The 26,705-nt window shown below is 42.9% G+C and overlaps 1 protein-coding gene across 10 annotated transcripts in view; it reads left to right on the top strand.

The window, feature by feature from the left end:
• The window catches only part of Fn1 (fibronectin 1), a 67,463-nt gene that overhangs the window by 1,511 nt on the left and 39,247 nt on the right, over nt 1–26,705 (top strand). For all 10 annotated transcript variants that reach the window (XM_029481513.2, XM_029481508.2, XM_029481502.2 and 7 more), the window contains exons 2-19: nt 14–142; nt 960–1,097; nt 2,392–2,523; nt 3,574–3,711; nt 6,022–6,177; nt 8,386–8,577; nt 9,248–9,427; nt 10,068–10,244; nt 10,938–11,090; nt 12,755–12,883; nt 14,004–14,147; nt 19,153–19,274; nt 21,656–21,833; nt 22,023–22,199; nt 22,970–23,098; nt 23,346–23,435; nt 24,145–24,339; nt 25,173–25,445. In XM_029481513.2, coding sequence (XP_029337373.1) covers nt 14–142; nt 960–1,097; nt 2,392–2,523; nt 3,574–3,711; nt 6,022–6,177; nt 8,386–8,577; nt 9,248–9,427; nt 10,068–10,244; nt 10,938–11,090; nt 12,755–12,883; nt 14,004–14,147; nt 19,153–19,274; nt 21,656–21,833; nt 22,023–22,199; nt 22,970–23,098; nt 23,346–23,435; nt 24,145–24,339; nt 25,173–25,445 — 2,832 coding nt within the window. The remainder of the gene's footprint in view (nt 1–13; nt 143–959; nt 1,098–2,391; nt 2,524–3,573; nt 3,712–6,021; nt 6,178–8,385; nt 8,578–9,247; nt 9,428–10,067; nt 10,245–10,937; nt 11,091–12,754; nt 12,884–14,003; nt 14,148–19,152; nt 19,275–21,655; nt 21,834–22,022; nt 22,200–22,969; nt 23,099–23,345; nt 23,436–24,144; nt 24,340–25,172; nt 25,446–26,705) is intronic.

Raw genomic sequence — 26,705 nt, 5'->3', positions numbered from 1 at the left:
CAATTCTTTGTAGCTGGCTGTTTTGACAATGGGAAGCACTATCAGATAAATCAGCAGTGGGAACGGACCTACCTAGGCAACGCCCTGGTTTGTACCTGCTATGGAGGAAGCCGGGGTTTTAACTGCGAGAGCAAGCCTGAGCGTAAGTGGAAGACAGTCTGGTCCCTGGCAGAAATGATGCTTTAAGTAAAACCACATTTGCCTTTTCCTCCTCCTGCTCCAGTCGCTTGTAATTCCCTCTCATTAGACTTCTTGCACTGGCTTTTCACATGCTCTTACCTCTAAAACAAATGTAATCCACAAAAGTCTCCAAAGCCGCCTTTTTATTCTCTTGGAGCTTTTGATTAGAAAATGAGAGGTTTTGCGTGTCTCCTTTCAAAAAGAAAACTTATAAAAGTTTGCTTATAAAAGTTTAATTTATTAGAAAGTGATTTCGGATCTTTTGGCTCCCGATTATGGGCCAGAAGCTGCTTTGAGGCACTGGGTTGTAAAGTGAGTTGTTAGCTGCAGTTCCGTGAAAACCAAAAACAACAACCCACTACCACTTCGGAGACTCCTGAAGCTTCTTGATACGCTTCCGGTGAACTACAGCAGTCCCTTCAGAGAGGCTGCTGAGGGAGGGGTACAAGACAAATGTTTCAGTGGGGCTGACAAAGGCCAGCCACTGCTGGGAGGCCGGCAACCTTCAAACTGACTGTGTCCCTTGTGACCCTTGAATTGATTTCCCTGGTTTGAGACTGGAATTTGGAATCTTTCCTCTGCAACTCAGCTGGTCACAGGGTGTGGCTTTTTCCTGGGAACTCTTTACATTATAAATAAGGGAACCTCTGAGAGCTGGCCAAAGGTCAAGAGCTCTGGTTTTATGAAAGCCTAATTTAAAAACTTGTCTCTCTTAAGTTTCAAAGTTGCCATGTATGTGTGTGAGACTCACATGGACTTTTTTTTTTCCCTTTCCACAGCTGAAGAGACTTGCTTTGACAAATATACTGGGAACACTTACAAAGTGGGTGACACTTATGAGCGCCCTAAAGATTCCATGATCTGGGACTGTACCTGCATCGGGGCTGGGAGAGGCAGGATCAGCTGTACCATTGCAAGTAAGAGAGGCCTTCTGTGAAGCGATGGAGGTCACATATACACACTTCCCTCTGGCCTGTCCTGGCCTTTTCCTGTTATCCCTGACTGAATAGTGAATACTTTTTACTTCAATGACCAAACCCCATGTTGTCACCCACCTAGCTCCTGTACATCTGGAAGATGGATGGAAGCAGAGATGGAATCTCTCTCTGTCTGTCTCTGTCTCTCTCTGTCTCTCTGTCTCTCTCTGTCTCTCTCTCTCTCTCTGTGTATGTGTGTGTGTGTGTGTGTGTGGACAGTGGAAGATCTCTAGGTTCTTTTCAATAGGATATGCCCAAGGGACCTACCTATTTTAAATTATCTGGGCCTCTTTAAGGCAGATTGATCATTTTATCCTCCGCAGCTATGAGCCAGAAGGGTTTTTGTTCTTTGTCATGGACTCTGGTTCTTTGTGATGAGTAGATTAGATTTGGGGAGAAGACCTTGCTGTTCTCAAATGCAACACAGGCTGATGAGCACAGTGCATCTCCAAGGAACTTTAGGTCCTGGGCTTTCTCTCAGGAAGTCTACAGCTACAGGAGTCTTTCTCGTGTGACTCATTGGGTTGCTAGTACGTTCTATTAATAAGGCTTTCTCTCTAAAAACCAACTTTTAAATATAAGTCCTCTGTCCAAAAGAACCAATTAGTCCCTCCTGAATAGACCAAATCAATATTTCCAACATATAACATGAGGGTTTTTCCAAGTTTCCTGGCAAAACCCAAGAGTCGGTGGTACACAGTACTTGTGACCCTGAGTACAATTCAGCCATTGGATTTAACAGCCTAAGAAAGTATCAGGGTTTCCAACCCTCATGAGTGTGTATGCTTGCTTTCTGCCAGAGTGCTATTTCCACCCTGGAGTAGAATGCAGGCTCTTCCTCCTCCAGGAGATCGGAATGCTATGCCCATGTAGCTCACCTTGCTGTCTAGGAGGAGGACAGTTCCCCCAGCTCTTCTCTGTCTAGGGAACAGATTACCTGTGATGTCTTTGGGGAACCACAATTTATGACTTCTTGCCATTCAGAGTTCTCCATGGCTTTCCCTTTGTGCTTTAACGATTGACCCAAAGTGAGCAGATATGGTGCTAGCCTTCTGCTTTTTTTTTTTTTTTTTTTTTTTTTTTTTGGCAGGAAAGCTGCCTGCCAAAAAATCCCTCAGGATTAGGGATTGCATTTTGGCCAACATACATACTTATATTTATCTCAGGCAGAACATGAGATGAGCACCCCTTGAATTCTCTGAATCCCCTAATGCTTGCCTTTGATCTGTAACAGATCGCTGCCATGAAGGGGGTCAGTCCTACAAGATTGGCGACAAGTGGAGGAGGCCACATGAGACTGGTGGCTACATGTTAGAGTGTCTGTGTCTGGGAAATGGAAAAGGGGAATGGACCTGCAAACCTATAGGTAAGTGGCTCGTGTGGGTGATAGAGGGGAACGGAGGCACAAGCAGATAGCCTAACCAAACCATTGGCCGGGAAAGCTGAATCACAGCATAAAAACGACTGAAATGTGCTGCGAGTCACCAGCCTTAAGGAAATCAGACCTGAACTATGGAACATAAAGAAATCTTAATTTTGTTTGAAAAGCACAAGGCGGAGTTAAAATCTTTAGGAAGAAGTGATTTCTTTCGTTTATATACTATGCTGTCCCTTTGGTGAAGAAGACATGTAATTTAAAGGAGGAAAAATTACACTATTGACACATTTCTTGTTGGAACACAGTTAGTTAAAGCACAGAATGCCACGTGGCTCCGGTCACACCTTGGTAATTTCCTTAAAAACAAACATTAAAGGTTGTGGGGGTTTTTGTTTGTTTGTTTTATTTATTTTTTCTGTTTTATTTGTCTCAGCCTTGGTTGTACTCTGTGAAGCCCAAAGTTTTGGGTTCTCTTTCTTAGATCTCCAAATCAGACGTGTGGTTTTTCAAATTTGTTTTGTTTTTGTTTTTTACATTAGTCTAAAATTTAAAGAGCGCTCCTCTCATTCTTTGTAAGTCGTTCATATTTTATAGTGGTTTAGTTTAGGGACACACAGATCAGTGGTAGAGAGCACTTGCTGAGGCTAACGTAAGGTTCTGAGTTCAATTCCCAGGACTGAATTAATGAGTTAAAAGAAAAAGGTTGGGATTTTTGCATAGGGTCGTCTCCCACAGGGTAGAGACATGCATTTCTTTCCACTTGAAATGTTAGTGGGAAGCTTGGGACTGGCAGAAAATAACGGTCTGTGTACTCATTAGGACAACAGAATTTACTTGCAGCAAGGCAGGGGCTTCCTCTTGCTCCAGCTTCTTGCTCCGTGCTTAGCTGCAGGGCGTGCCTGCTCATCTGAACAGAGTGCCACTTTAAGAAATGTGGCTGGGGTTTTGATTCCATGCTACACTGTAAATTATAGGGAGACGCTATCATTTTAAAATCGCTTTTCCTCCTTTCTTTTTGCTTTCCCATTTCTTCTCCAGCTGAGAAGTGTTTTGATCATGCTGCTGGGACGTCCTACGTCGTGGGGGAGACCTGGGAAAAGCCCTACCAAGGCTGGATGATGGTGGACTGTACCTGTCTAGGCGAAGGCAATGGACGCATCACCTGTACCTCCAGAAGTAGGTTTTAGCTCTTTTCTGTTGACACTGCAGCCCGCTGTTGCTTCTGGATCCCTAGAGAGAGTTGTGATGCTGGGGAATGCTTTGGCGACTCTGTGGTGTCATAAGATGTCCAGAAAAACTGTGTAACCATCCCCTTCTGCTTCTTCAGAGGACACTCAATAACTAGAAAAGGCAGTTCTTACTTCAACACTTCCTTAGGCAGTCAGCTAGTAAAAAACGAAAGGAGCCTTAGTGGTTATTCACCTGCTGGATGGGTCTTCCTTGATCTGGGGATTATCTCAGAGATATCTTTCTGGTACTGGGGACAATTAAATCCCTAAAGTAGCATGTAAATGAATCCTTTGACCTGGGGGAGCTATTGACTCCCCATAAAAGGCTCTACCCCATGTTCGGATTTCCTTCTATGTTTGAAGTTTAAATAAGGTTTACTGACTCTAAACAAGAACCTAGTGGAAATGAGTCCGTGCCCAGTATTATCCTTCTAATAGGAAAGTGGAATGAATTTCTGTGTGTTGTTTGTTCATCGATTGGGCAGAGAGGCTGTTAAATTATAACCCATCCTTGCTCTTACGCTACAGTGTGGGCAGTAAGGGACTAACTTTGTGACTTAAATATTGCTGCATTTGCAGTGTCAGGAAAAAAAAAATCAACCATTGATTCAGGCAAATGCATAGACACACAAGAACAGAGGTCCAAGACCCCAGCTAACAGTGTTGTCAAAACTGAACCTGTTTTCAGTATCTTTGAATTAGTATCTCTTGAAACTCCTAATGCTGAGCTTTGTAAGTGATTAATACATGAGCCTTCCTAAGTGTTCTCTGAGGGCTGTTGCCCAGTTCGTATTTCCCTCCCCATATCGCCACATACCAAGTAAGTACTTATAAAATGTTGTTGATCACATGCTATTTGTTTGAGAAACTTTGCACGCTGTCAGAGGGTTTTAAGCGATAGGTAAGAGTCTGAATTAGATTTCTTTCTACATTTGTTTATTTTGTGTGTGGAGGTGGGAGGCACACACGCCACAGTGTGCATGTGGAGGGCAAAGGACAGTTTGGATCACGCAGGGTGCAGTGACCTCAGGTTGTCAGGTTTGGTGGCAAGGGTCTTGATCACTAAGCCAGCTCAGTGGCTCAGAATTAGATGTCTAATTTGTCTTCAACAAAAATACTGCCACAAACGACTTGGAAGACTAAAGCTCATCACAGTTTTAAATCAAAAGATCTAAGGAGCCTATAAGTTTGGGGGAAGCATTTGATCTTTTTCCATGACTTATTTTTATGTAGCAAAGAATTTGAACTTGGGTGGTATTTTTAATTACTAGTTTAAGCTGGATAAACAAAACACATTCAAGATATCTAGATTTGACTTTTTTTTTTTGCATGCGTTTTAAAATTCATGCTTCAGCAAATTCCAAGGCTGTTGTTAGTTTGAAATTCTACAGATGGGACTTTGAAGGCAGAAGCAACAATTAAGACTTCAAGACAATCTAGAAGGGGGAGAGAAGAAGGATGCCTGAGGCCAGCTTTTTACAAGGATAATAAGAGACAGCATCCTTAACTCCAGATGAGACCTTTTAACTGTGGGATAAGCCATTTTGTTGTTGCTATTGTTTATTGTTACTGTTATTGTTACAATTACTATTATACAGGGAGGATTCTCATAAGCCCAGGCTGGCCTAGCACTTACTGTGCTGCTGAGAGAGACCTTGGGCTCTGAACCCTCCAGCTCCTACCTCCCAGGTGCTGGGGTTACCTTGTGGGTGACTTTGTAATTGTAAAACAGGTGGTTTTGGGTGGGGCAAGAAAAGAGAACCTTCTAGCCAGAGAAGTTGTTTTTCCACAGGAATACTTTTACATAACAAGTGGAGAGATTGGTGCGGTTAACTTTTATAGCTTCCCTGGGGCAGTTGGAAGAGACCTGCCTCCTTATTGTTTATTGAAAGGAGGGCCATAGGCTGTAATTACCAGGAAAAGGTCTGGAAGACACTGAGGAGTAAAAAGTAGATTGCCAGATAATGAATTGAGTCAAAGAACCAATGTAGAAAATCTTAATTTTTTTTTTAATCAATAAAAGACACTGAACAATATTTTTTCTTTTTTTTTCTTTGGCAAATGGAGAGGTAGGGCTGTACTGTAACAAACCGGGTATCTGAATTTTAATATCTGCATCACCAGCACTGGGTAGGATGTACTAACACCAACAAGAGCCACTCAGAAGCATTCAACTGCAACATTCCTGTCTTAGTGTGGATGGCTGCGTGTCGGTTACTAGATAACAAATATATTCAATGCTTCTCTCCTGAAACAGACAGATGCAACGATCAGGACACCCGGACATCCTATAGAATTGGAGACACGTGGAGCAAGAAGGACAACCGAGGAAACCTGCTTCAGTGCGTCTGCACAGGCAATGGCAGAGGGGAGTGGAAGTGTGAGCGACATGCTCTACAAAGTGCTTCAGCCGGTGAGACGCTGGGACTGGGGGACAGCTCCATACCAGGGTGATTTATAGAGTTTCAGCTAAGAAGCTGGAATCGTTCACATAACTGTTTAGAAATATTCATTCTATATTGTGAGTGAACAAAACTGAGTGGAATGAAGTTGAGACATGTCTATAGCACAGAGGACTGGGTTGAAAGCATAGTGTACTCTGGTCACGGCTCTATTAGTACAGGCTTTGGCTTATGAGCATGAGGCTCAGAGTTCAGCCTAGAACCAAAGGAAATATCCAAGTGTGATGGTGTTATCCCAGCACCAAGAAGGTGGAGGCAGGAGGATACCTGGGATTACAGACCCAGCCAGCTTACCTACTTTGGAAGTGTGGGGGTGGTTCCAGGTTAGTAAAATGGTGTGTCTGGCCAGCCCACTTTTCTTGGGGGAGTTGGGGGAAGTCGTGTTCTAGGTTTGTGAGAGATGGTGTCTTAGAAAACAAGATACATGGCTCTGGGCGTAATCCCTGCCTTCTGCATGCACCAGCTCTCCACACACATGCGCACATAGATAATGTGCACACACCCTCCCTCACATGGACAAGCAATAGTGAGTCAGTGTGTGGTATGCACTTGGAATCCTCAAGCCCTGGGTTCAATTCCCAGCACCCTCCCAAAACACCCCAATAATTATTATATAAATTTAAAAGAATAACTAAAACAAATAAAGGAATTTGTATGTATCTTGGATGCTTTGTCGGAGTCTGAGGAAGGGGTCGGAGTACTTGCCAACCATACGCAAAGCCCTGGTTTTGGTTCCCCATCACTAAATAAAAGGAGGGTGTGTTGTGCCTGTGATTCCAGAGATCAGGAAGTAGAGGAATGGAGGATCAGAAGTTCAGAGTCAGCCTTGGCTACGTAGTGAGACCTAGTCAAACCTGCTCAATGTAAGATGCTGTCTCTCATGCACACACACATCTGAAGAAGGAAGCGCAGCTCTTGTGGGTGGTACCTTCCCGCTATTGCACTCTGGGTTTCCATCTAGCTTTTACTGTGTGATATTCCAGCCTTGCTACTTAGCCTCTTAGCAGTCAGTCATTCAGGCAATAGTAATTAGATTTTTTCCCCTTTTGATGAGTTTATCTTGACCTAAGTAGTCCTTGTGAAAGCAAACAAGGTTACATTTGATGATCTCTACATTATCCAATTATCATCGATAAAAGCAGCTATTGGCCATAAGGCAGAGGAAAAACAGTTACGAATGTCAGTCTACTGAACTACGTTAAGGATTACTGAGCTAACTGGGATTAAACAATACATGTTAACTATTTTTATGGCATCACTAATATACTGAGGTGTTTCACTATTAAAAGGTTTGAGAAACACCATTAAATGAAACAACCTCTTCTAGGAGGGCCTTGCAGTCCTTCTGTATGGTGGGCTTTGACACCATTGGCGTCCTTTGTCTGAGTTCTCTTTGGGTATTTATGCTCGCCAGCGCTGGGGGAGAGGCTAGATTCACTCTAGAAGCTCTTCTGCTGCCAGCTCTGCTGCTGCTACGGACTCTGACCTTCAAAAGCCAGATTTCTAAAAGAGAAGCTAGCACAATCTGTTGTGTTAACTATCAGAGGAAACCTGTGAGGATTGGTTGGTTCTAGGAAAACAAACAGACATCCTAAGGAATTTTGCTGAGCACTGACACCCAGGAAGAGGGCTAACTTAGGAAATCCGTAGCTCTCCAGGGTGTCCTCCTGAGAGCCAAGTTTTAGAGAGGGCAGGATATCTCCTGTGGGTCTTCAGGGGTCTCTCAGGAAGAGGAAAGGCCACACACAGAGCATATGAAAGCTATGAGGGAAGACAGGCAAGGCAGACCATTTCAGGTCAGTGGGGAGCCATAGGGAGAAGGCAGGAGCATGGTACCCAGGAATGATGACTGATGTTCTAAGCTCAGTGACTGAAGCTTAGAACAGGGCAGGGAAGGCTAGCAGCCAGGCAGGAGGGGAAACAGATGGGTTTCCTAGCATGACTGAAGGTTTGTGGAAGATAACCTGTTGTGTTGTGCGGCAGGATAATGTTTGTCACTTAGATGTGCTGTTCAGGTGTGGCTCCTATGAGATTATCTGAGGAGTCTTGTGAACAACTTCTTGGTCTGAATGTGGAAGTTCCGGGTCAAGCCGAGAAGACTCTGGACTCATTGACTTCTCGCTTCCAGTTTTATAACTTTTTCATTCTCCTGCCCTTAGGATCTGGCTCCTTCACTGATGTCCGAACAGCTATTTACCAACCGCAGACTCACCCCCAGCCCGCTCCCTACGGCCACTGTGTCACCGACAGTGGTGTGGTGTATTCTGTGGGAATGCAGTGGCTGAAGTCGCAAGGAAACAAGCAAATGCTGTGCACGTGCCTGGGCAATGGAGTCAGCTGCCAGGAGACAGGTAGGCACCATCTGAGCAGGGATACCAGAGGACCTACATTCAGTGTCTGCAGTATCTTAGCTGTTCGTAAAAAAAAAATGTAAAACCATAAACCCAGAAAAGTTTATAATGCTGTGATAAAAATAACAGTAGTTGACATTTTCTTCTCTAGTTTTATAACTTGTATATTTTCTTCCTATCATGAGGATCAAACTGCTTAGTAGTATCTGTATTTGCCGAAAGGGATGCTGCAAGAACACCATTTTTTTTTCTTGTTTGTTTTTTTAAATTTATTTTTATTTTTATTTTATTATTACTTTTTTCTCAACTAGCCAATAATCTGTACTCTGAGTTCAATTTGGAATTATAGATGTCTTTCAGCAGCACACAGCCTCTTCTGGGTCAAACATGCTCTCTTTTATAATTGTTTTTCTAGAGCAGCCATATATACTGTTTCTTCTTCTGAGAATGTAAGCAAGCATGTATCTCTGTGCCATCTTCGAATCATAATAACTTGTATTAATAAAGCTTTACAAGCTGAGTCACGGTAGCAGAAGTGTCTCCCAGAGACATTAACAGGAGGCCCTATAGTAGCACGGTTTCCATTTAAATTAGAAATTTGTCACCACTGGGGCCAGGGGTGAGGGTGGGAAACAACTGTACTGACTGAGACTTTTTGTTATGCTTGTAGCCGTGACCCAGACTTATGGTGGCAATTCAAATGGGGAGCCCTGTGTCCTCCCGTTCACCTACAACGGTAGGACCTTCTATTCCTGCACCACCGAAGGGCGGCAAGACGGACATCTGTGGTGTAGCACAACTTCTAATTACGAACAAGACCAGAAGTATTCCTTCTGCACAGACCATGCGGGTGAGTGTCCTGGGAGGACCAGAGAGGGCAGTCGTCTGTCTGTCCTTGCCGTGCACACCCTTCTGTGTGCCAGCAGTCAGTCAGTCAGTCAGTCAGTCATTCGGAGGCTGCACGGGAACTACAGCTTTGATCTATTTGGACCCAAGAGGCACAGCTAATCCCTCAGCAGAGGCAGGCAGTTTCCATGTCCCTTAGCGCCCCTGGGGAAATGTCACTGAGGGAAAAGCCCTATGGTTTGATTATTTCGACACATGGGGATTATGATGTGATTAAAGACACTCAAGTATTGAAATCAGTGGATGATCCCACAGAGCCGATGAACACACAGGATAAATGTCAAGGGTGCTGGTACTTATCTTCTGTGTAGAGTCGAATTTTACACAAAGCTATCACTTAATCTTTTTTTCCCCCCTTGGCTGGGGAAATGAGAAAACATGAGTTTTAAATCTATTTTGAAAGTGAAGATGAAAATCCACTAAGAAGCTTAGGGCTGTATTATCAGATATCTTTTTATTTGTGGATAGGCCCTTTGGGACTTAGCAGCCGGAACCTGGCTCTGTCTAAGCCTGCGGTAGTCTCTCCTTGTCGTACACAACACAGCTCAGCTGTAATCTTTGTGTTTGTGTGTTGTCTTGGGCAGTTTTGGTTCAGACTCGAGGCGGAAATTCCAATGGTGCTCTGTGCCACTTCCCCTTCCTGTACAACAACCGGAATTACACCGACTGTACTTCTGAGGGTCGCAGGGACAACATGAAATGGTGTGGCACAACCCAGAACTACGATGCCGATCAAAAGTTTGGATTCTGCCCAATGGCTGGTAAGAGGAAGCCCTGTGAGTTATGGGTGTGGACTCGCTAGCAGCCTGTTGATGATCTGGGGGAGTACAATGCACATCTACCTATTATATCTTACATTTGCAAATTGAGAAAACTGTCAATGGCAATGTATTCTGGCAAATACAGAGCTGTCCTCAGTTTACCTGGATACAGAAAGAGGAATCAGGGATTGCTTATTGTTTTTAAGTTTTGAGAGTCCGGTAGAAGACATCTTTTCCAGTTGTAGAACCAAGAGCCTAGGGTCATGGAGAGTCATATGCTCAGATGCAAGGAAACTACACTTTGTTTTTCTCATTTCAACAGAAGATGACATTGGGTTTAAGAGGGACAGTTGCTTTTACCTGGGATTTTATGCTCATAGTTTTCCTTTGAACTTGAGTGAACTAGGTGAAGTCACAAGGCTATAGTTAAATCTAGTCCTCTAGACAATGAGAATCAATGAGTATATGAGATTTTCCTAGTCAGCCCTTCTGGTATTTCTCTCCAATTTCCTCTGGACCGGTTCTTTCCTGGAGAGTTCAAAACTCCACCTTCATCCAGCTACATGCATGCAAGTCTTCTTCCCAAAGGAGAGAGAATTGTCAGGATTATCAAACAAGACTGCTATCTTCACATGCCTATCCATTTGTATTCCATGACCGTTTACCAAGTGTTTCTCCTCCATTTCCAACCAGCCCATGAGGAGATCTGCACAACCAATGAAGGGGTCATGTATCGCATTGGGGACCAGTGGGATAAGCAGCATGACCTGGGCCACATGATGAGGTGCACGTGTGTAGGGAACGGTCGTGGAGAATGGGCCTGCATCCCCTACTCCCAGCTCCGAGGTATGCTGGTGTGTTGATGAAGAGAGTTTGTGTGAAAGCCTGTAGTTGCAAAAGCAGAGAGGGAAGCATGCAGTGCGTAGCTATCTACTCACCCGCTGTGCTGAAGAGGTCTCTTGGTTCCAGGAGCCCGCTGAGAAAAGCTGGTGAGCGAGTTGAATAGTTCTAGGGCTCTGGAAATATTCTCAGGATGTAAGCATTTAGGTTGAGCCAAAAGGATGGCTTTCCCAAAGAGAGATCAATATTTGAAATCCTTTTAGCTCAAGGTTCTGCCCGTGTTTATGTCTAGAGAAGATAGTATCATTTCTCCAAGGGTGGGGGGAGGAATGTTTTCTATTTGTCAAATTTAAGGAGATGAATACATCACATCCTCAGACTAATTTCTTTTGTTCAAATAAGCTTTTTTTCCCCTTTGGACTCAGATGTGTGATAGGAGGAGCTGCTAGTGTATTAAAGCAATTTCAGTTTTCTTTGATTGGAAAAGTAAGTAACATTTAGGTGGAACTCAGTGGGTAAACAGTTCCCATAGCCAGTCCATAGACAGTGCGCCCTGCATTGATTCCTTTAATGGTGTCCAATGGATAGAGATATCTGGGAGTCCTCTTTGTTATTTAGAACATTCCAGAGCAGGAGGAAAATTAATAAGACATGCAAAACAACCCTTAGTTTGACAGATGAGAAAATGGGGTCCCAAAGATTGAATGTGACTTTTTTCGGGATTTCTCAATGAGTGAGGAACAGCATTGACGTACATTCTAAAACTTTCTGAACATCACAGATGGCATTGTATTTCCCAGATCCAATTATCTTCTGTCTTAGGCTTCCATTGCTGTGGAACACCATGAGCAAAACCAAACCAAACCATCTTGGGGAGGAAAAGGTTAATTTTAGCTTACACCTTTCAGGCCACAGTCCATCACTGGGGAAAGTCAGGGCAGGAAGTCAAGGCAGGCATCTGGAGGTAGGAACTGAAGCAGCAGAGGCCACACAGACCGAGGAGCCCAGCTTACTGGCTTGCTCTCCCGTGACTTGTTCAACCTCCGTTGTTATATAGCTCAGAACTACCTGCCCAGGGGTAGCACTACCTGCCCGCCATGGAATGGGTCCTCCTCCAGTTAATCACTCATCAAATCAGTTCCTCCCAGACTGGCCTGCAGGCCAGTCTTATGCAGACAGTTTTTGCAATTGAGATTCTCTCATCTCAGATCTGTGTAGATTATGTCAAGTTGGTAAAACCCAACCAGCTCACACTGCTCTTCATTCCAGAAATGAGACTACCACATGATGGTGTATGCTATGTAAATTTCTCTGTTCGTCTTAGGGTAACAACCAAAAATTTAACTAAAATCATCAACTAAATGAGGATGTTAGAGGAACTAAGGCATGCCTTTGTTGAGAAATTAGTTTCTTCACAGGAAACTATATTTTACCATGGCTTTTAGTTTAATGGACTGTAATCCCTGACAATTATAAGTCTATTAGTCAGAATAAGAGGGGAGTAAAAATTAATATTATTAAGCTTTGAAAAAAAAGATTATTCTGTGCCAGTAGAAAATGTATTTTAGCAGGTGTTAAATCCAGCAGTAGAACTGAATGCCTTGAAAAATACAGTTTCTTTTGATTTCATTAGTCAAAGCTTATCACTCACCCAACTGTTCCCTCGACAGATCAGTGCATTGTCGATGACATTACTTACAATGTGAACGACACGTTCCACAAGCGTCACGAGGAGGGACATATGCTGAACTGTACCTGCTTTGGTCAGGGCCGGGGCAGATGGAAGTGTGACCCCATTGGTAAGTGGCTGCCTCTGCTTGGTTGGTTTTCACTGAGGATGTTGGCTGGTTGGTTGGTTGGTTGGTTGGCCACTTGCAGATAAGGAAAGCTATTTGGTATTGCCAGACTTCCTTCTCTCCAAACCTGCCTCATCCATCAGTCTGCAGAGAGCCTTGCAAATGAGTTCTCCTCGTGGGGCAGTATACAACCTGACACTGTCACTCATGTTTTTTTGTTGTCGCTCAGTTTAGTAACAAGGGTGACTTTACTGCAGTGAGTGGGGTTAGCTTTTTTGGTTCTGAGTCATGACAAAGGAAGTTTCTGTTACTGACTGCAGAAAAGAAACATGGGTATAGGACTCAGCCAGTAGATGCCTGCCTCCCGCCAAAACACTTCAGCTTTTGCCTCTCTGTACAATAAGTAGATAAATAGATAGGGCTGGGCCATCACTGAGCGATCAACATTAAAAGGAGCCTATTCCCCAAATCCAAAGTTTAAGATAATCAGTTCATACTCCTTTACTGAAGGAGGCAGACTGCTTACTGAGACAGCAAATTGATCCCAGCAGTTTGTTCGGCCTGCGCTTGTAAAACCGAGAGATCCCGGGAGGCTTGCTTAGAAAGCTGTTCATGCTTCAAATTTAGCTCATTAATGTAAAGCTACCTACTGAATTCCGAAGAAGTATACAAAATGAAATCATTGCAAAGTTCTTTTCTTATTTTACAGATGGCAAGTTTTAAAACTTTTAATTGGCATCTAGTTTTCTAAAATTAATTTTCAGATTTTGGCTATATGCTGAAATTTTAATTTTTATATTTTTTTAAATTTAGCAATGTTTCCCCTGTAGGACACCAAATATCCTTCCCAAAAGGTACATTTTAGTTTTAACGACTAATTTTCCCATAAGGTAAATGACTTGAATAAAATATTACTTTAGGACTGGGGAAATGGTTTCGCACAACATATGCACGTATCTCACACACATGCACATATCACACCCACAAACACATACACTTACAACTTACTTTAACTATATTTGTAAGAACTGGAATTTTTATATTCATACTTTAAGAATACACTTCATCACACTACAGTGATGTGTTTGAGGCTGTTTTAATCTTTTCTTTGTGTATGTTCTAGACCAGTGCCAAGATTCAGAGACCCGGACTTTTTACCAGATTGGTGACTCCTGGGAGAAGTTTGTGCATGGTGTCCGATACCAGTGTTACTGCTACGGCCGTGGCATCGGGGAGTGGCACTGTCAACCTCTGCAGACCTACCCAGGTAAGTAGCTCTGAGACAGAAGCAGACCCATGGATGCCAGTCTATGCTACTATTTGGAATCCCAATAGTGGCCTTGCTCTGTCCCATCCCTTTTCATATTACTGTCCAATACTTAATTACATTTTCATCTTAAATTGTTTTATTTCACCCTTCATCAGGGAAAAAAATCACCAAAGACTATGAAAAAGTGCATGCTACAATTTTGTATTTTACACAGTTGAGGACTCCATTAGGTGAAAACATTTCAATTCATTTTATCTCAGTTGAGTGAGTGTGTGTGTGTATCTGTGCTTGTGCAAACACATGTGTGAATGTGTGTATGTATGTGCACATGCATGTGTGTGCATGTGTGTACATGTGTGAGTGTGCGTGCCTGTGTGTGTCTGTGTTTGTGCATGTATCTTCTGCCATCTTAAGCCCTTCTTTGTGTCAGATTTCATTTGTTTAGTGAGATGTATGTAATGTGGAACAAAATCTGGAGCCAAGAAACTTGGTCAACTCCACCCACACCGTTCGAATACCTTAAAATATTTATTGTGGCTTTGTTGTTGATATTTATTGCTAGGTTCTCATTGTTTTGTTTGGTTGTTGTTTGTTCTCCCATAGAGACATCATGCCTAGCTGTAGGCATTAATTCATTTTGGGGAAAACGTTTAAAATTCACATGTTGAATTATGAGTGCCATTTTAGCAGACTCCTAGATTTCCGTTAATGATTTATTTATTTATCTGTATGTGTGTGGAGAGGGCACTGGGTCACAGCACATACATGAAGGTCAGAGTGGACTTTGAAGTTCTTTCTTCACACACGATTCTTTATGTGGGGATCAGACTCAGGTCTACAGGCTTGTGGGAGGCGAGCACCTTACCCTGAGCCATCTTGCTGGCCCAAATTTTAGACATGAAACACCACCAGTTTTCAGAAACAAAAAGATTTGGGGTGGGGGGAGATAATCCACAAGAATACAAAATATTATAATAATAAATTAACTCCATAAGTGTTAAGATTAAATACTAAGATTAAACTAATGTGTCCCATAGTGAACGATGAGAGCCCAAGGCAGTGTGAGTCCTCGCTCTGACTGTGCTATGAGAAAGACACTAGTTAACTTCTCCTGTGTACAAAGGGAGACTTGCTAACCACCTTTAAAATTGCTTCCAGTCCTTCACTAACAGTCAGAGACCCAGAGCACCCGTCCACCACTCATGCAATCATGTTTTGTTTGTTTTTCTTTTTTTTTTTTCTTTTTTTTCGAGACAGGGTTTCTCTGTGTAGCCCTGGCTGTCCTGGCACTCACTTTGTAGACCAGGCTGGCCTCGAACTCAGAAATCCACCTGCCTCTGCCTCCCGAGTACTGGGATTAGAGTTGCATGCCTCCCATATCCAGAATACGCTCATTGTTTTTATGTGCTGGGGACATCCTCTTCCACTCAGCCCTTAGACATTGTCAGGGTAGGATAGGTGATTGCTTCTGCAAGTATGTATCTCAGAGCAGCCTGCATTTCTTGCTGGACTTTGGTTTAAGAGTGAGTTACTTGCCGGGCGTGGTGGCGCATGCCTTTAATTCCAGCACTTGGGAGGCAGAAGCAGGCGGATTTCTGAGTTCAAGCTATACAAAGGAACCCTGTCTTGAACACCCCCCACCAAAAAAACCCAAAAAAACCAAAAAAACCCCAAAAAACTAAAAAAAAAACAAAAAAAAAAACCAAGAGTGAGTTACTTAACATTTTTAAAAACTTAATCCAGTTGCTTCGTTTTGCTTTTTGAGTCTCATCTAGCCCTGGATGGCCTCAAACTTACTATGTAGCCAATGATGACCTTGAACTTCTGACCTGTCTCTTGTTTCCAAAAAGCTGGGGTCACAGGTGTGCACATTACACCTGGTCAACTTAATACAGTTAAAAAATCTGATTACAAATAAGCCATAAATTCAGAAAACACATATTTAGGAGGATTGGATTTTCCAATGATACAAGCCAAGAATAGAAGTTTATTTTTGTGTTCACAGTCAGTTTTTGCAGGGCAATTTTTGAAATTTATTTTCTTTTAAGACCTTTTCTTTTTCTTTTAAAAATAAGCCTATCCACATAGTCTTGCTGCAAGCATTGAGGGTAGATCTGCTGATGGACAGGAAGAGTCAGATAGTGGGAGTTTTACCTGTTGACTTTGTTCCCTGTTTCTAAAAAGGGCAATGTCAAAAACCCATTGAACACAGAAGAGATTTCAGGGCAATCGGATGAGTGCTTGACCCCAGATAGCGGGCTCGGTGTTTATCTCAATGGAGGCTTTGCTCAAGGGCTCATACCTAGCCTTTGAGGCTCCAATGGCTAAAAGACCGTGTCTGAGCCTTGCCCTGTTTGTTCTTCTTACTGAGTTGGTAGAGATGTTCAAACTAACAAAAGGTAACAGGAATTTGGTTTGTCAATAAGCAACCAGGAAAGCACAGCTCTCAGCAAATTAGGTAGAGAAAGAACTGTTCAGGTCAAAAAAAAAAAATCATGAATGTTTAACTTCTCCAGGGTCACTATTATCGGAAATCACTCGTTCTGACCTTATTGTCAACTGATTTTGAAAGTGTATAATGTGGCATCCTACAAGAGAAGATCTCACAGTGGGCATTGCTACTAGAAGTGTAAAGGGTCCAGGGAGGTGGGTGGTGGGGATCACACCAACTAGCCAGCATCAAAGGGGTTATAAAAACACTTCAATTTAAATAGTATAAATGATAGCTAGCCTTTTAACTTTCCCATCTTTAAATCATGTGTTGTAGTGTAGAGTATAGTGGAGAGCTGGAATTTAATTGACCTAGAAAACAGATGAGGGGTTTTTCTTTTTTCTTTCTTTCTTCCTTCCTTCCTTCCTTCCTTCCTTCCTTCCTTCCTTCCTTCCTTCCTTCCTTCCTCCCTCCCTCCCTCCCTCCCTCCCTCCCTCCCTCCCTTCCTTCCTTTCTTTCTTTTTTTCCATTCCTGCACAGAAATGCTCTAAATCCCCTTTGCCAGTTAGGGCAGTCACTTGAAGGTGGACCCTGTCATCATCTTAGGGGCCTGGAGAGCTGAGAGCTCAGAGGTTGTAGACCCTAAGCAGTTTAATTCCCATCCCTCCCATTAGACAGCACAATTGCTGAACCTTCAGCTCAGGGGACCCATGCCTCTGTCTCCTGCCGGCACCCGTACTCTCTCATATGTAGGCATTTTAAAAATTAAATTAAAAACAATGGAATTTCAGACCTGCGCTGAAAGGCTGAGAAAGGAAGTGAAGTTCTGATTCACTTGGGTTAACCATTGCGGCCATCTTTCCCTCCCTCCCTTTCCCACGTCTTCTGTCACCCTTGTGAACACAGGGTCTGATGACTGGACAGACAGTAAATGTCATTTGTATTCTCTTAATAGATTTATCAAGGAGATTTAGTCATCACAAGTTTTCCAGCCTCAAATTCAGTAAATAAGATGCGTGTGACATGTCTATCTGAGAGATTATACTAGGATTTTTCTAAAACAGCAATACTTAACAGCCTTATGCAGATTGTCACTAGTAACATAAGGTCTGTTTTTACTGATTCATATGAAACCTCTTTAAATAGTGTTTGAAAGGAATGTTTTTAATGTATTTGTATTTGTGAGACTCTTCATCTATGGAAGGAGCTATTCCAGAGGGCTGTGCAATGGACTTGAGTTAATTAATGGGACAACCAACCTGTGTGGTGTGTGGGTCCTATGCCCCTTAGGATGCAAAGATGAGAATTTGACATTTCAGCTTGTAGCATTAAGTGAAATCAAGACTCAATGAATAGGTGTTAGTCTTCAACAAGCTGAATTATTCCCAGTGTAGAAGTTGAGTTCAAAATCTTTTGAGGTCACATAAATATGTAAGTTACATATTTATTCTGCTAAAGAAGATTTTGTTTTCAAAGACTTTAGTAGCGTAAGACCATAATTAAATCTGAAAGTCAATATATTTTTTCCAAGAGCATTCAGAAAATCGCAGGTAGTGTAGAGTCCTCCTTTATCAGCATTCAGAATTTTGTTCTGTCTCACAGAGCATCAGTGAGAACTTTGTGTCTTAGGTTTTTATAAGGACTTTGTACAAATGAATTTTGACTGACAAAGAATTAGAGAGAAGATAAATTTCCATTCTGTAAACAGGTTTTTCGATAAATTTTCATTATTATCCTAAATGGAATCTACTATATTAAAAACTTGATTCCCTTCTCTTATTTTGCTTTTTTTTTCCCCAAGGAAAAAAACTGAATCTATCTTAAACTTTGTTAATAACAGTCATATCAAGATCTGAAAATACTGAATTTTAAATATATGCTTTGAAATGTCATTTCATTTGGTGATTGCTTAAAAAGATTTTTTTTTTGAACAATTCGACCCACAGTGGCTTTAAGAGTATACGTAAGTAAAAGTAAAATGAACAAACAAACAAACAAAAAAACACTAAAGGAGAGAAGGCTTAGACTGATGGGGAAATAAACCTTGGGCTTTAATTATTACCTTTGTCTGTTTGTCCGGATTCAGCCCCATTTAGAAATGTTTGTTTTATGTCATGACATAAGGCCTTGGGAGCGTTGCTTCTGAACAGAGTCCTCTGTCCCGAAAGCCTCCATGATTGGGAATTTGTCTTACAAGAGCCTTCCTGTAATTAGCACATGAGGTCTGTATTCTGAGCTACATTCTTCGTGTTAAGGAAATTTCACAGTTGTCCCACGTCTTACATTGCCAGAGAAGAAGGCAAGCTATGAGACACTGGAGTGGTTTCTGTCGTATTTATTAGAAAAAGAATTCTAATTGCATTTCTTATGGGAAAAGCAATGATTACCAGGTCAAATCAGACTGTGTTTTTTCTTCAGCTAATGTCACAATGTAGAAGGTTTAACTAGACTCAATCATTTTTATTTTGCCCATATTTCCTGAGAAGCGAAAAGCCTTTAAGGATGGACATCCATGTTTAGTAAAACTTTAAGAACACACAAGCTAAAGAGATGGCATGTTTTCATTTTCAGGCACAACTGGACCTGTCCAAGTAATTATCACGGAGACCCCCAGCCAGCCCAATTCCCACCCCATCCAGTGGAATGCCCCAGAGCCTTCACACATCACCAAGTACATTCTCAGATGGAGACCTGTGAGTATTAGCTCAGCAGCCTTGGACTCTGACCCCTGACCTTACGGGACTAGGATGTGTTGCCCTCTGGGTTTGTTACTGCTTTTGAATCGACAGATCTGATGCCATGTCGAATAGTGCTGATATTTATTTTCTTAGTGTTTAGCCAATATGTAGTTAGTCGAATCAACATGTAGATTTAGGGTTTTTTGATTGTTTGTTTGTTTTCTTTTTTGTTTGTTTTGATATGTAGAAGAAATTAAATTAGGCCTTTGGCTTAGGAAAATCTTAGGAGCCATAATGCTAACAACAATTCTCATCCAATGTGGAAAGAAAATTTGAAATTTTGGTATCCATTTGCAATGTCATTAAAATTAAAATCACATTTTCAAGTGATTTCCAGAGTTTAAAACCAGCTAAATGAACATCATTCGTTTGACTCAACTCAGTTGTTCTGTAGTCCTCTTGAGTTATGTAGACAGAAGGGAATGAGGTATTGAGAGAAGGAGGAGCGGGGAAGGGTTTATAGTTGGTTTCTAAAGGGACCCCCAAACCGTAGCATTTTCTAACCATCCAGATGCCAAAACCATAGCAAGGAGTCTCTCATATTAGTCTATTAACCCTTGATGTCTCTTCCCTTCTCAGACTTGCCCTCTTCTGTCTTCAAAGTTTATGACATAATTTAAAACCACTATTTCAGAAAGGAGAAATGCACTTTTAAAAATCAAATCTACTCAATTGAACTATTATTAATCCTAGACTACAACAACCTGTCTGACTCACTTGGTCGAATTTAAACTCTTGGGGAATTCCATTCTGCTGAGCTCACTCTTTTCCTTCAGCCGTCCCATGTTGTCCCAGTCCTGAGCAGTCAGTCACCAGCTTAATAACACCTGGTGATGTCAGCCATCAGTGACTGACACCTTTTCCGCTTCTGGAGCTTCTGTCTCTCCTCATCTTTTCACTTTATCCCATCTTTACTGACTTGGAACTTAACTGGGGAGTGTTTTGCAAAGCCACTACAAAGGAGGCATTTATAAGTAGGTACGAGATACACATTGAGTTGAGGCGTCTTCACATTCGATTAAACTCTCAACAAAGATTTTAGCTTCGGTTTTGCTGTGTTTCATTTTGAGATGATGACCCATTAGGCCAAGACTGACTTCATATTCTTACATAGCTCAGGTTGATCTCCCTGCTGAGGGCTTGATTACAGGTGTGTGGTTCAGCTCCCCCTTGGCATGTGATGCTAGGGACTGAGCTCATGACTTTGGCCACCTTTAGGCAAGTGCTCTGTCAACCGAGCTGCATACATGGCTCTGAAAATTTAAAAAGAATTTCTGTTGCTTTGTTTTTTTTAAATGTAGGCCATCTGAGAGTTTATATTCTCATATTTTCTTCTGATAGCCAATTGCTAATTTTTAAGCTAACAAAATGGCTAACTTCAATTTCTTTCAGCATATTTGAGCTAAAACTAAAGATGAAAGAGAACTTGCTTGGATCACTTTTATTTATCTCCAAAATAAAAAACTGGGCATTAGAACATTTGAAGTATGTATAAACTTGATTAGATAACATTAAAAAAAATCACTGGGCATTAACCATGTATTTGATATTTAAACCGCTTTAGAATATTTACACTTAAAAGGATTTCTTGTTTGAAGTCTGGGTGTTTCTTTTCCACACAATCTATTGCAATGAGTTCTGTGGTCCATGACATATTAATGAAGCTGGACAGGATATAAAAATGTAAACTGGAGGGGAAAGATTAAACAAACCGAACTATATTCTTCTGCAGTCTTTCCCAGAGTTGGCTAACCACTCTTGATGGGTCGTTCATTTCCAAGGATGAGTCACACCACCAGACACGTTGAACCTTGTTTGTGATGGCCCCAGGATCTGAGTCCAGGCAATGTTATTATACTTTCCAGTGTCTTGCGAGGCAAGAAGCTTGAAATGTATCCCACCAAGTTGAAAGATAGAGCGGGAGGCCTTTTCTCACTTCAGAAGAGAAACGTGTCTCTGTTTACCAGAAAAGTCTAGAGGCTGAATTGAGGATGCTGGTGTTAAATGATTCAAGGTTTGGCCATAGGGAAGGTATTCAGGGCCTCAACTGTGTAACTTTGAAGACCTCATTTCTCCACCTGTATAGTGCAGTGAGGCTCTTCACTTCCGGCAGGAAGGTGAAGATTAGGGGGAGAAACAAACAAGCAAAACAGCCCTGAGTACCTGGTAAACCACTTGGACAAATAATTAATTAACATCGACAAACTGTAGAGGCCCTGTTCCCTGTCAGGTTTTCCACCATTTTTCTTCCAAAACAGAGCCTCGAGAATCCTATCTATCCTCCATTCTTCTTTGAAGCTGACTAACCACCATGGTTTTTCCTTTTACATTTTCAGAAAACCTCTGGGGGTCGCTGGAAGGAAGCTACCATTCCTGGCCACCTTAACTCCTATACCATCAAAGGCCTGACCCCAGGTGTGATCTATGAGGGACAGCTCATCAGCATCCAGCAGTATGGGCACAGAGAAGTGACTCGCTTTGACTTCACCACCAGCGCCAGCACCCCTGTGACCAGTACGTACCCAGCATCTGTTGGGGCTGTGCCGGCACTGCTCAGACGTGGGTTTCCCAGAGAAGATTCTGTCCTTAGCTGCTTCTTTCCTCGGATGGCACCTGCATTCCCCTTTTAACATCCTCTGAACACAGAGAGCGTGGGTATTCCAGATAATCAAAGGCTCTCGTCCCCCGCTCCCATTCCTCTAGGCAACACGGTGACCGGAGAGACTGCGCCCTATTCTCCTGTTGTGGCCACTTCTGAATCTGTAACTGAAATCACAGCCAGCAGCTTTGTGGTCTCATGGGTCTCAGCCTCCGACACCGTGTCAGGATTCCGGGTGGAGTATGAGCTGAGCGAGGAGGGAGATGAACCACAGTACCTTGGTGAGTAGAATGTCTGGCTTCCTCGGCTTGCGTTTCTAGATACTTACTTGGCTCGCAGGAATTTTGGTTCTGGAACGCCTCCACAGTTCAAACGGAGGACGGTCCCTTTCATCAGAGCCAGGAGAGAGGTGAATCCTCTCTGGCCAGGCTGGGATTCCCTGGGCCCCTTTGTGGTCTCTGGTGCTGTGTATTTCTCATAGCCATGGAAGGGACCAGAATGAGGCCTGTGGCTGACAATGTTATCCTTTAGGGGTGCAGTTACCTTCTTGTTTACTTTTAAAATAGCCCAGTGATGAGGGGTCTTTAAAAATGTTCGCTGGTGCCAGTGAGGCGGCTCAGTTGAGTAAAGGCCCTCACCCCTAAGCCTTATGACCCAAGTTCAACCTCCAGTCTGACCTCCATCCCCACATGTGTACGCCGCCCCCAACAAATGTAATAATGGGAAGATACTGAACATACTTGTGAATAGAACCCAGATCATAAAAATGAATCTCCTTCCAACCCCTGCCCTGCCATCCTTCCTTCCACCATGGCTACTACTCTGATATCTAATGACAGCTCTGTTTTTTAAAAAAAACAAAAAAAACAGGGAGGTTATTAAAAATTATACATCTTGGGGGGGGGGTGGAAAATGAAAGAACTTACATTGGAAATTGCAGGTTATTCACTAGAACGTTCCTCGTGGACTTTCACCCTCTGAGTATAGCGCTCTTAGAAGCCGTGGAAGATTGGTTTGCTCCGGCCACTAACCTTTGCCCTGTATTTTAAAGATCTCCCAAGCACGGCCACTTCTGTGAACATTCCTGACCTGCTCCCGGGCAGAAAGTACATTGTCAATGTCTATCAGATATCTGAGGAGGGAAAACAGAGCTTGATCCTGTCTACCTCGCAGACTACAGGTATGTGGGCACCCAGCCATAATAAAAGAAACTTTAGGTATGGGGTATGGTGGGTGATATGATACACACATACATCGTAATCACACATACGTACACTCACAGCTTTGGGATGCTGAGGGTAGAGATCCAGGCTAGTGTGTATTAAGAACCACTGTTTTAAAAAACAAATTTTTAAAGACTCTTTTTGTTTTTCTGTAACGCATGGGCTTGTAGCAACACTGACTGATTTCCGTTCTTCTTCTTTCAGCACCTGACGCTCCTCCAGACCCTACCGTGGACCAGGTTGATGATACTTCCATTGTTGTTCGGTGGAGTAGACCCCAGGCACCTATCACAGGTCATCTTTGGCTTCTGTGTTTGTTTTGATATATAGATGTGGAAGGGGAATATTCTGACTCAACTGGTACCACCTTTTAAATCTCCCATTTTAAGTGGTTGGAGGTGTGTGTGTATGTGTGAGTGTGTGCGTGAAGTGGGTGTGTCCACTTCAAATCTTCCAGGGATTCTTTGTTTTTGATTTGCTTTCCTTCAAGTCTGTTTACACACCCCCATTCGTAATATATGCATCTGCAACCTATAAGGCCAGCCCCGCTGTTCACTGCAGTGGGCAGTTCCCGGGCTGTAGAGGTGGATGATTCCTGCAGAGCTGCTGCTCACTGCTGAAGAGGGAGCTGAGTTGCTGCTCTAGCTTCACCAGTGAAAGGTGCAGACAGTGCTCAGGCTGATTCGATTCCTCTGCTCCGAGAAGAGAAAGCGGCTAGTACTATGAATGTCTCACTTCATGGCTTCACTTACTGACATTCATTAAGGATCTCTGGGTTCAAGGATGCTATTTGATTATTAAAAGATTCTTATCAACTGTTCTTATTTCTGTGCTAGTCAGGCATTATCAGAGGAAGTGGTAACATTGAAAGACCCAGAAAGAATCTTGCTGATTCTTAACAGTCAAACAAGATGCCAAGGGCCATGAGAAAGGAGAGTTATAATTTGTCTAGCCTCCGCTTCTGAAGACCATGTGTCTAAACGCTGTTCTCCTAAACCTGCAGGGTATAGAATTGTCTATTCGCCTTCAGTAGAAGGCAGTAGCACAGAGCTCAACCTCCCTGAAACGGCCAACTCCGTCACCCTCAGCGACCTGCAGCCCGGTGTTCAGTACAACATCACTATCTATGCTGTGGAGGAGAATCAGGAGAGCACACCCGTTTTCATCCAACAGGAGACCACTGGCACCCCAAGATCTGGTAACTTAAAAACAACCCATTCCCTGATGTCTGATCTCTTAGGACTAGACCAGAGAGCCGCTCTAACCTTCCAGGGGAAGATAAAGCCCACGTGGATTATACTCATTCTTTAGCCTTCAGGGAGGACTGAGGTGCAGGTCCCGTGAGTGACAGATCCCTGAGAGGGAGCTGTTTTAGTCTTTGCCAGCTCTTTCTATGTCCCCATCACCCAAATCAATGGCTCTCACCCTTCCTAATGCCGTGGTGACCCCAACTGTAAAATTAGTGCCATGCTGCTCTATAGCTGAGCTGTTGTGAATCATAATGTAAGTATCTGTGTTTCTGATGGTCTTAGGTGACCCCTGTGAAAGGGGGTCTCAACTCACAGGTTGAGAACTACTGAGTTAAATGCTAAAATGTCAGCACTTGGAAGGAATTTATCCAAGGCAACTATTGGGTTTTCTGGTTAAAAACTCACAACATCTCCTCTTTCTTTTCCTGGGATGCTTAAGAATTACTTAATCTGTTCTCTTAACTACCATAAAATGAGTCAGTTAAACAAACACACCAGCTGTTTCTTGTAAAGTGAAAACATTTATTTTTGTATATTATTTTAACTTCTTGGTTTTATGTTATAACATGCCTATCTATAGATACTAAATAGAGATTCCAATATCAGTTTGACTAACCATGAGTACACACACACACATCTATCTTTTGATTAAGAGGCAAAGCCCAGTATTGGCCTAGAATGAGTGGGTCTAAGAGATGGCGGAACTGTTCAGGGAGCTAACTTCTAGCATCAACCTTCAGTGGGAATTGTGACTGACTGACTCATTGCTCTTGTCTGCTAGATAACGTTCCCCCTCCGACGGACCTACAGTTTGTGGAACTGACGGATGTGAAAGTCACCATCATGTGGACCCCTCCTGATAGTGTGGTGTCTGGATACCGTGTGGAGGTCCTGCCTGTCAGCCTGCCTGGGGAACATGGGCAGAGGCTGCCTGTCAACAGAAATACCTTTGCTGAAATCACTGGGCTGTCCCCTGGGGTCACGTACCTCTTCAAAGTCTTTGCTGTGCACCAGGGCAGGGAAAGCAATCCTCTGACAGCACAACAGACCACCAGTACGTCCCGGGCCTGCCTGCCTGTCTTGTTGTCCCTCCTTCTAGCTCTGTACCCTCAGCTCTACTTGTGATAACTCCATAGCATGCCGCTCACTCCCAGGTTCACAGCTCAGCAGTAAGGCAACATCGAGTTGAAGGGAATGTTGAAGGTGGAATGAAACTGGGGCTCTGAGAATGCTGACTCCAACATACATGCTTCCAACAACACGCATGTCATGTCCAACATGCTCACTGCTGGAGTTAGAGTTTTCTTTGCTAACGGAGATGCAATTTCGGTGCTTCTGTCTCTCTGTTTCCCCTCCCTTCTTCCCTCTTTCTCTCTCTCTTCTTCCTTCCTTTCCTCCCTTCCTCCCTTCCCTTTACCTTCCTTTCTTTAAGCTGTGAATCAAAAGTGCTCTACCACTATACAACATCCCCAGCCCTTAAGTGCATTTAAAAAAATATATGTAGTTAGATATGGTAGAATTCATTTGAGACTAGCAGTTGCCAGGCAGCAGGGTGTGTAAAATGTATGTCTGGGATGTGTGAGGCCCTGGGTTCTCTCTCTAGCACCACACAGTGAGTTAATACCTTAAGTAATTCATCCTAAACATTTAGTGGCACTGGGCAGCGAGGTATCATCTATTTAGCTCTTTATCAGCAGAACCTGCCTGGCTCTTAAGTCTTTCGCTGACATGTGCAAAGGGAAATGCTACTTCTGTTGGATGTGGGAAGAGACCTAAGGTCTTCCCTGAGGAAGTGACAGTGGTTTGGACTCCAAAGCTCATGGATGTTCTCAATTACACTCGACCACCTCTGGAAGGTTCTTTCTATCAAAGATGTTCTAACTTCCTATGGGAGGCCCAGTTATCATCCTTAGAAAGAAAAATGTGATTCTTTCTGATACTCCATGGAACTGGGGTCCTGCCTATCTGTTTTAGTTATTGTAATTAGATCCATGTGAGGCAGCTTTTATTTCTCCAGCAGAGGTTAGGTCAGCCAATGAACATACACGTTAGCATATTGCCTGCAGGACCCATGGAGCTTTTCTTGCCCTAACTCTGTTGGACTTAGCCCCCTCCCTTAACCTTTCTGGCCCAAAACAAATTGTGGGGTTTGCAAAATGTTTGTTTTGCTTTAGAAAAAAAAAAGTAACACTGTTATTATAATGTGACTATAATTTCCAAGGGTGGTGGGTAAATCTTTACTGGGAAAAGTAGCCTTTCCGAAGGATGATAGACAAGTGAAAAGGGTCAACGAATTTTCATAACTGATAAAGTT

This window comes from Mus caroli, unplaced genomic scaffold (assembly GCF_978045245.1).
Source record: "Mus caroli unplaced genomic scaffold, Mus_caroli_1 scaffold_1, whole genome shotgun sequence".
In the NCBI taxonomy this organism is placed as follows: Eukaryota; Metazoa; Chordata; class Mammalia; order Rodentia; family Muridae; genus Mus; species Mus caroli.
This window is presented reverse-complemented; position numbering and strand designations above follow the sequence as displayed.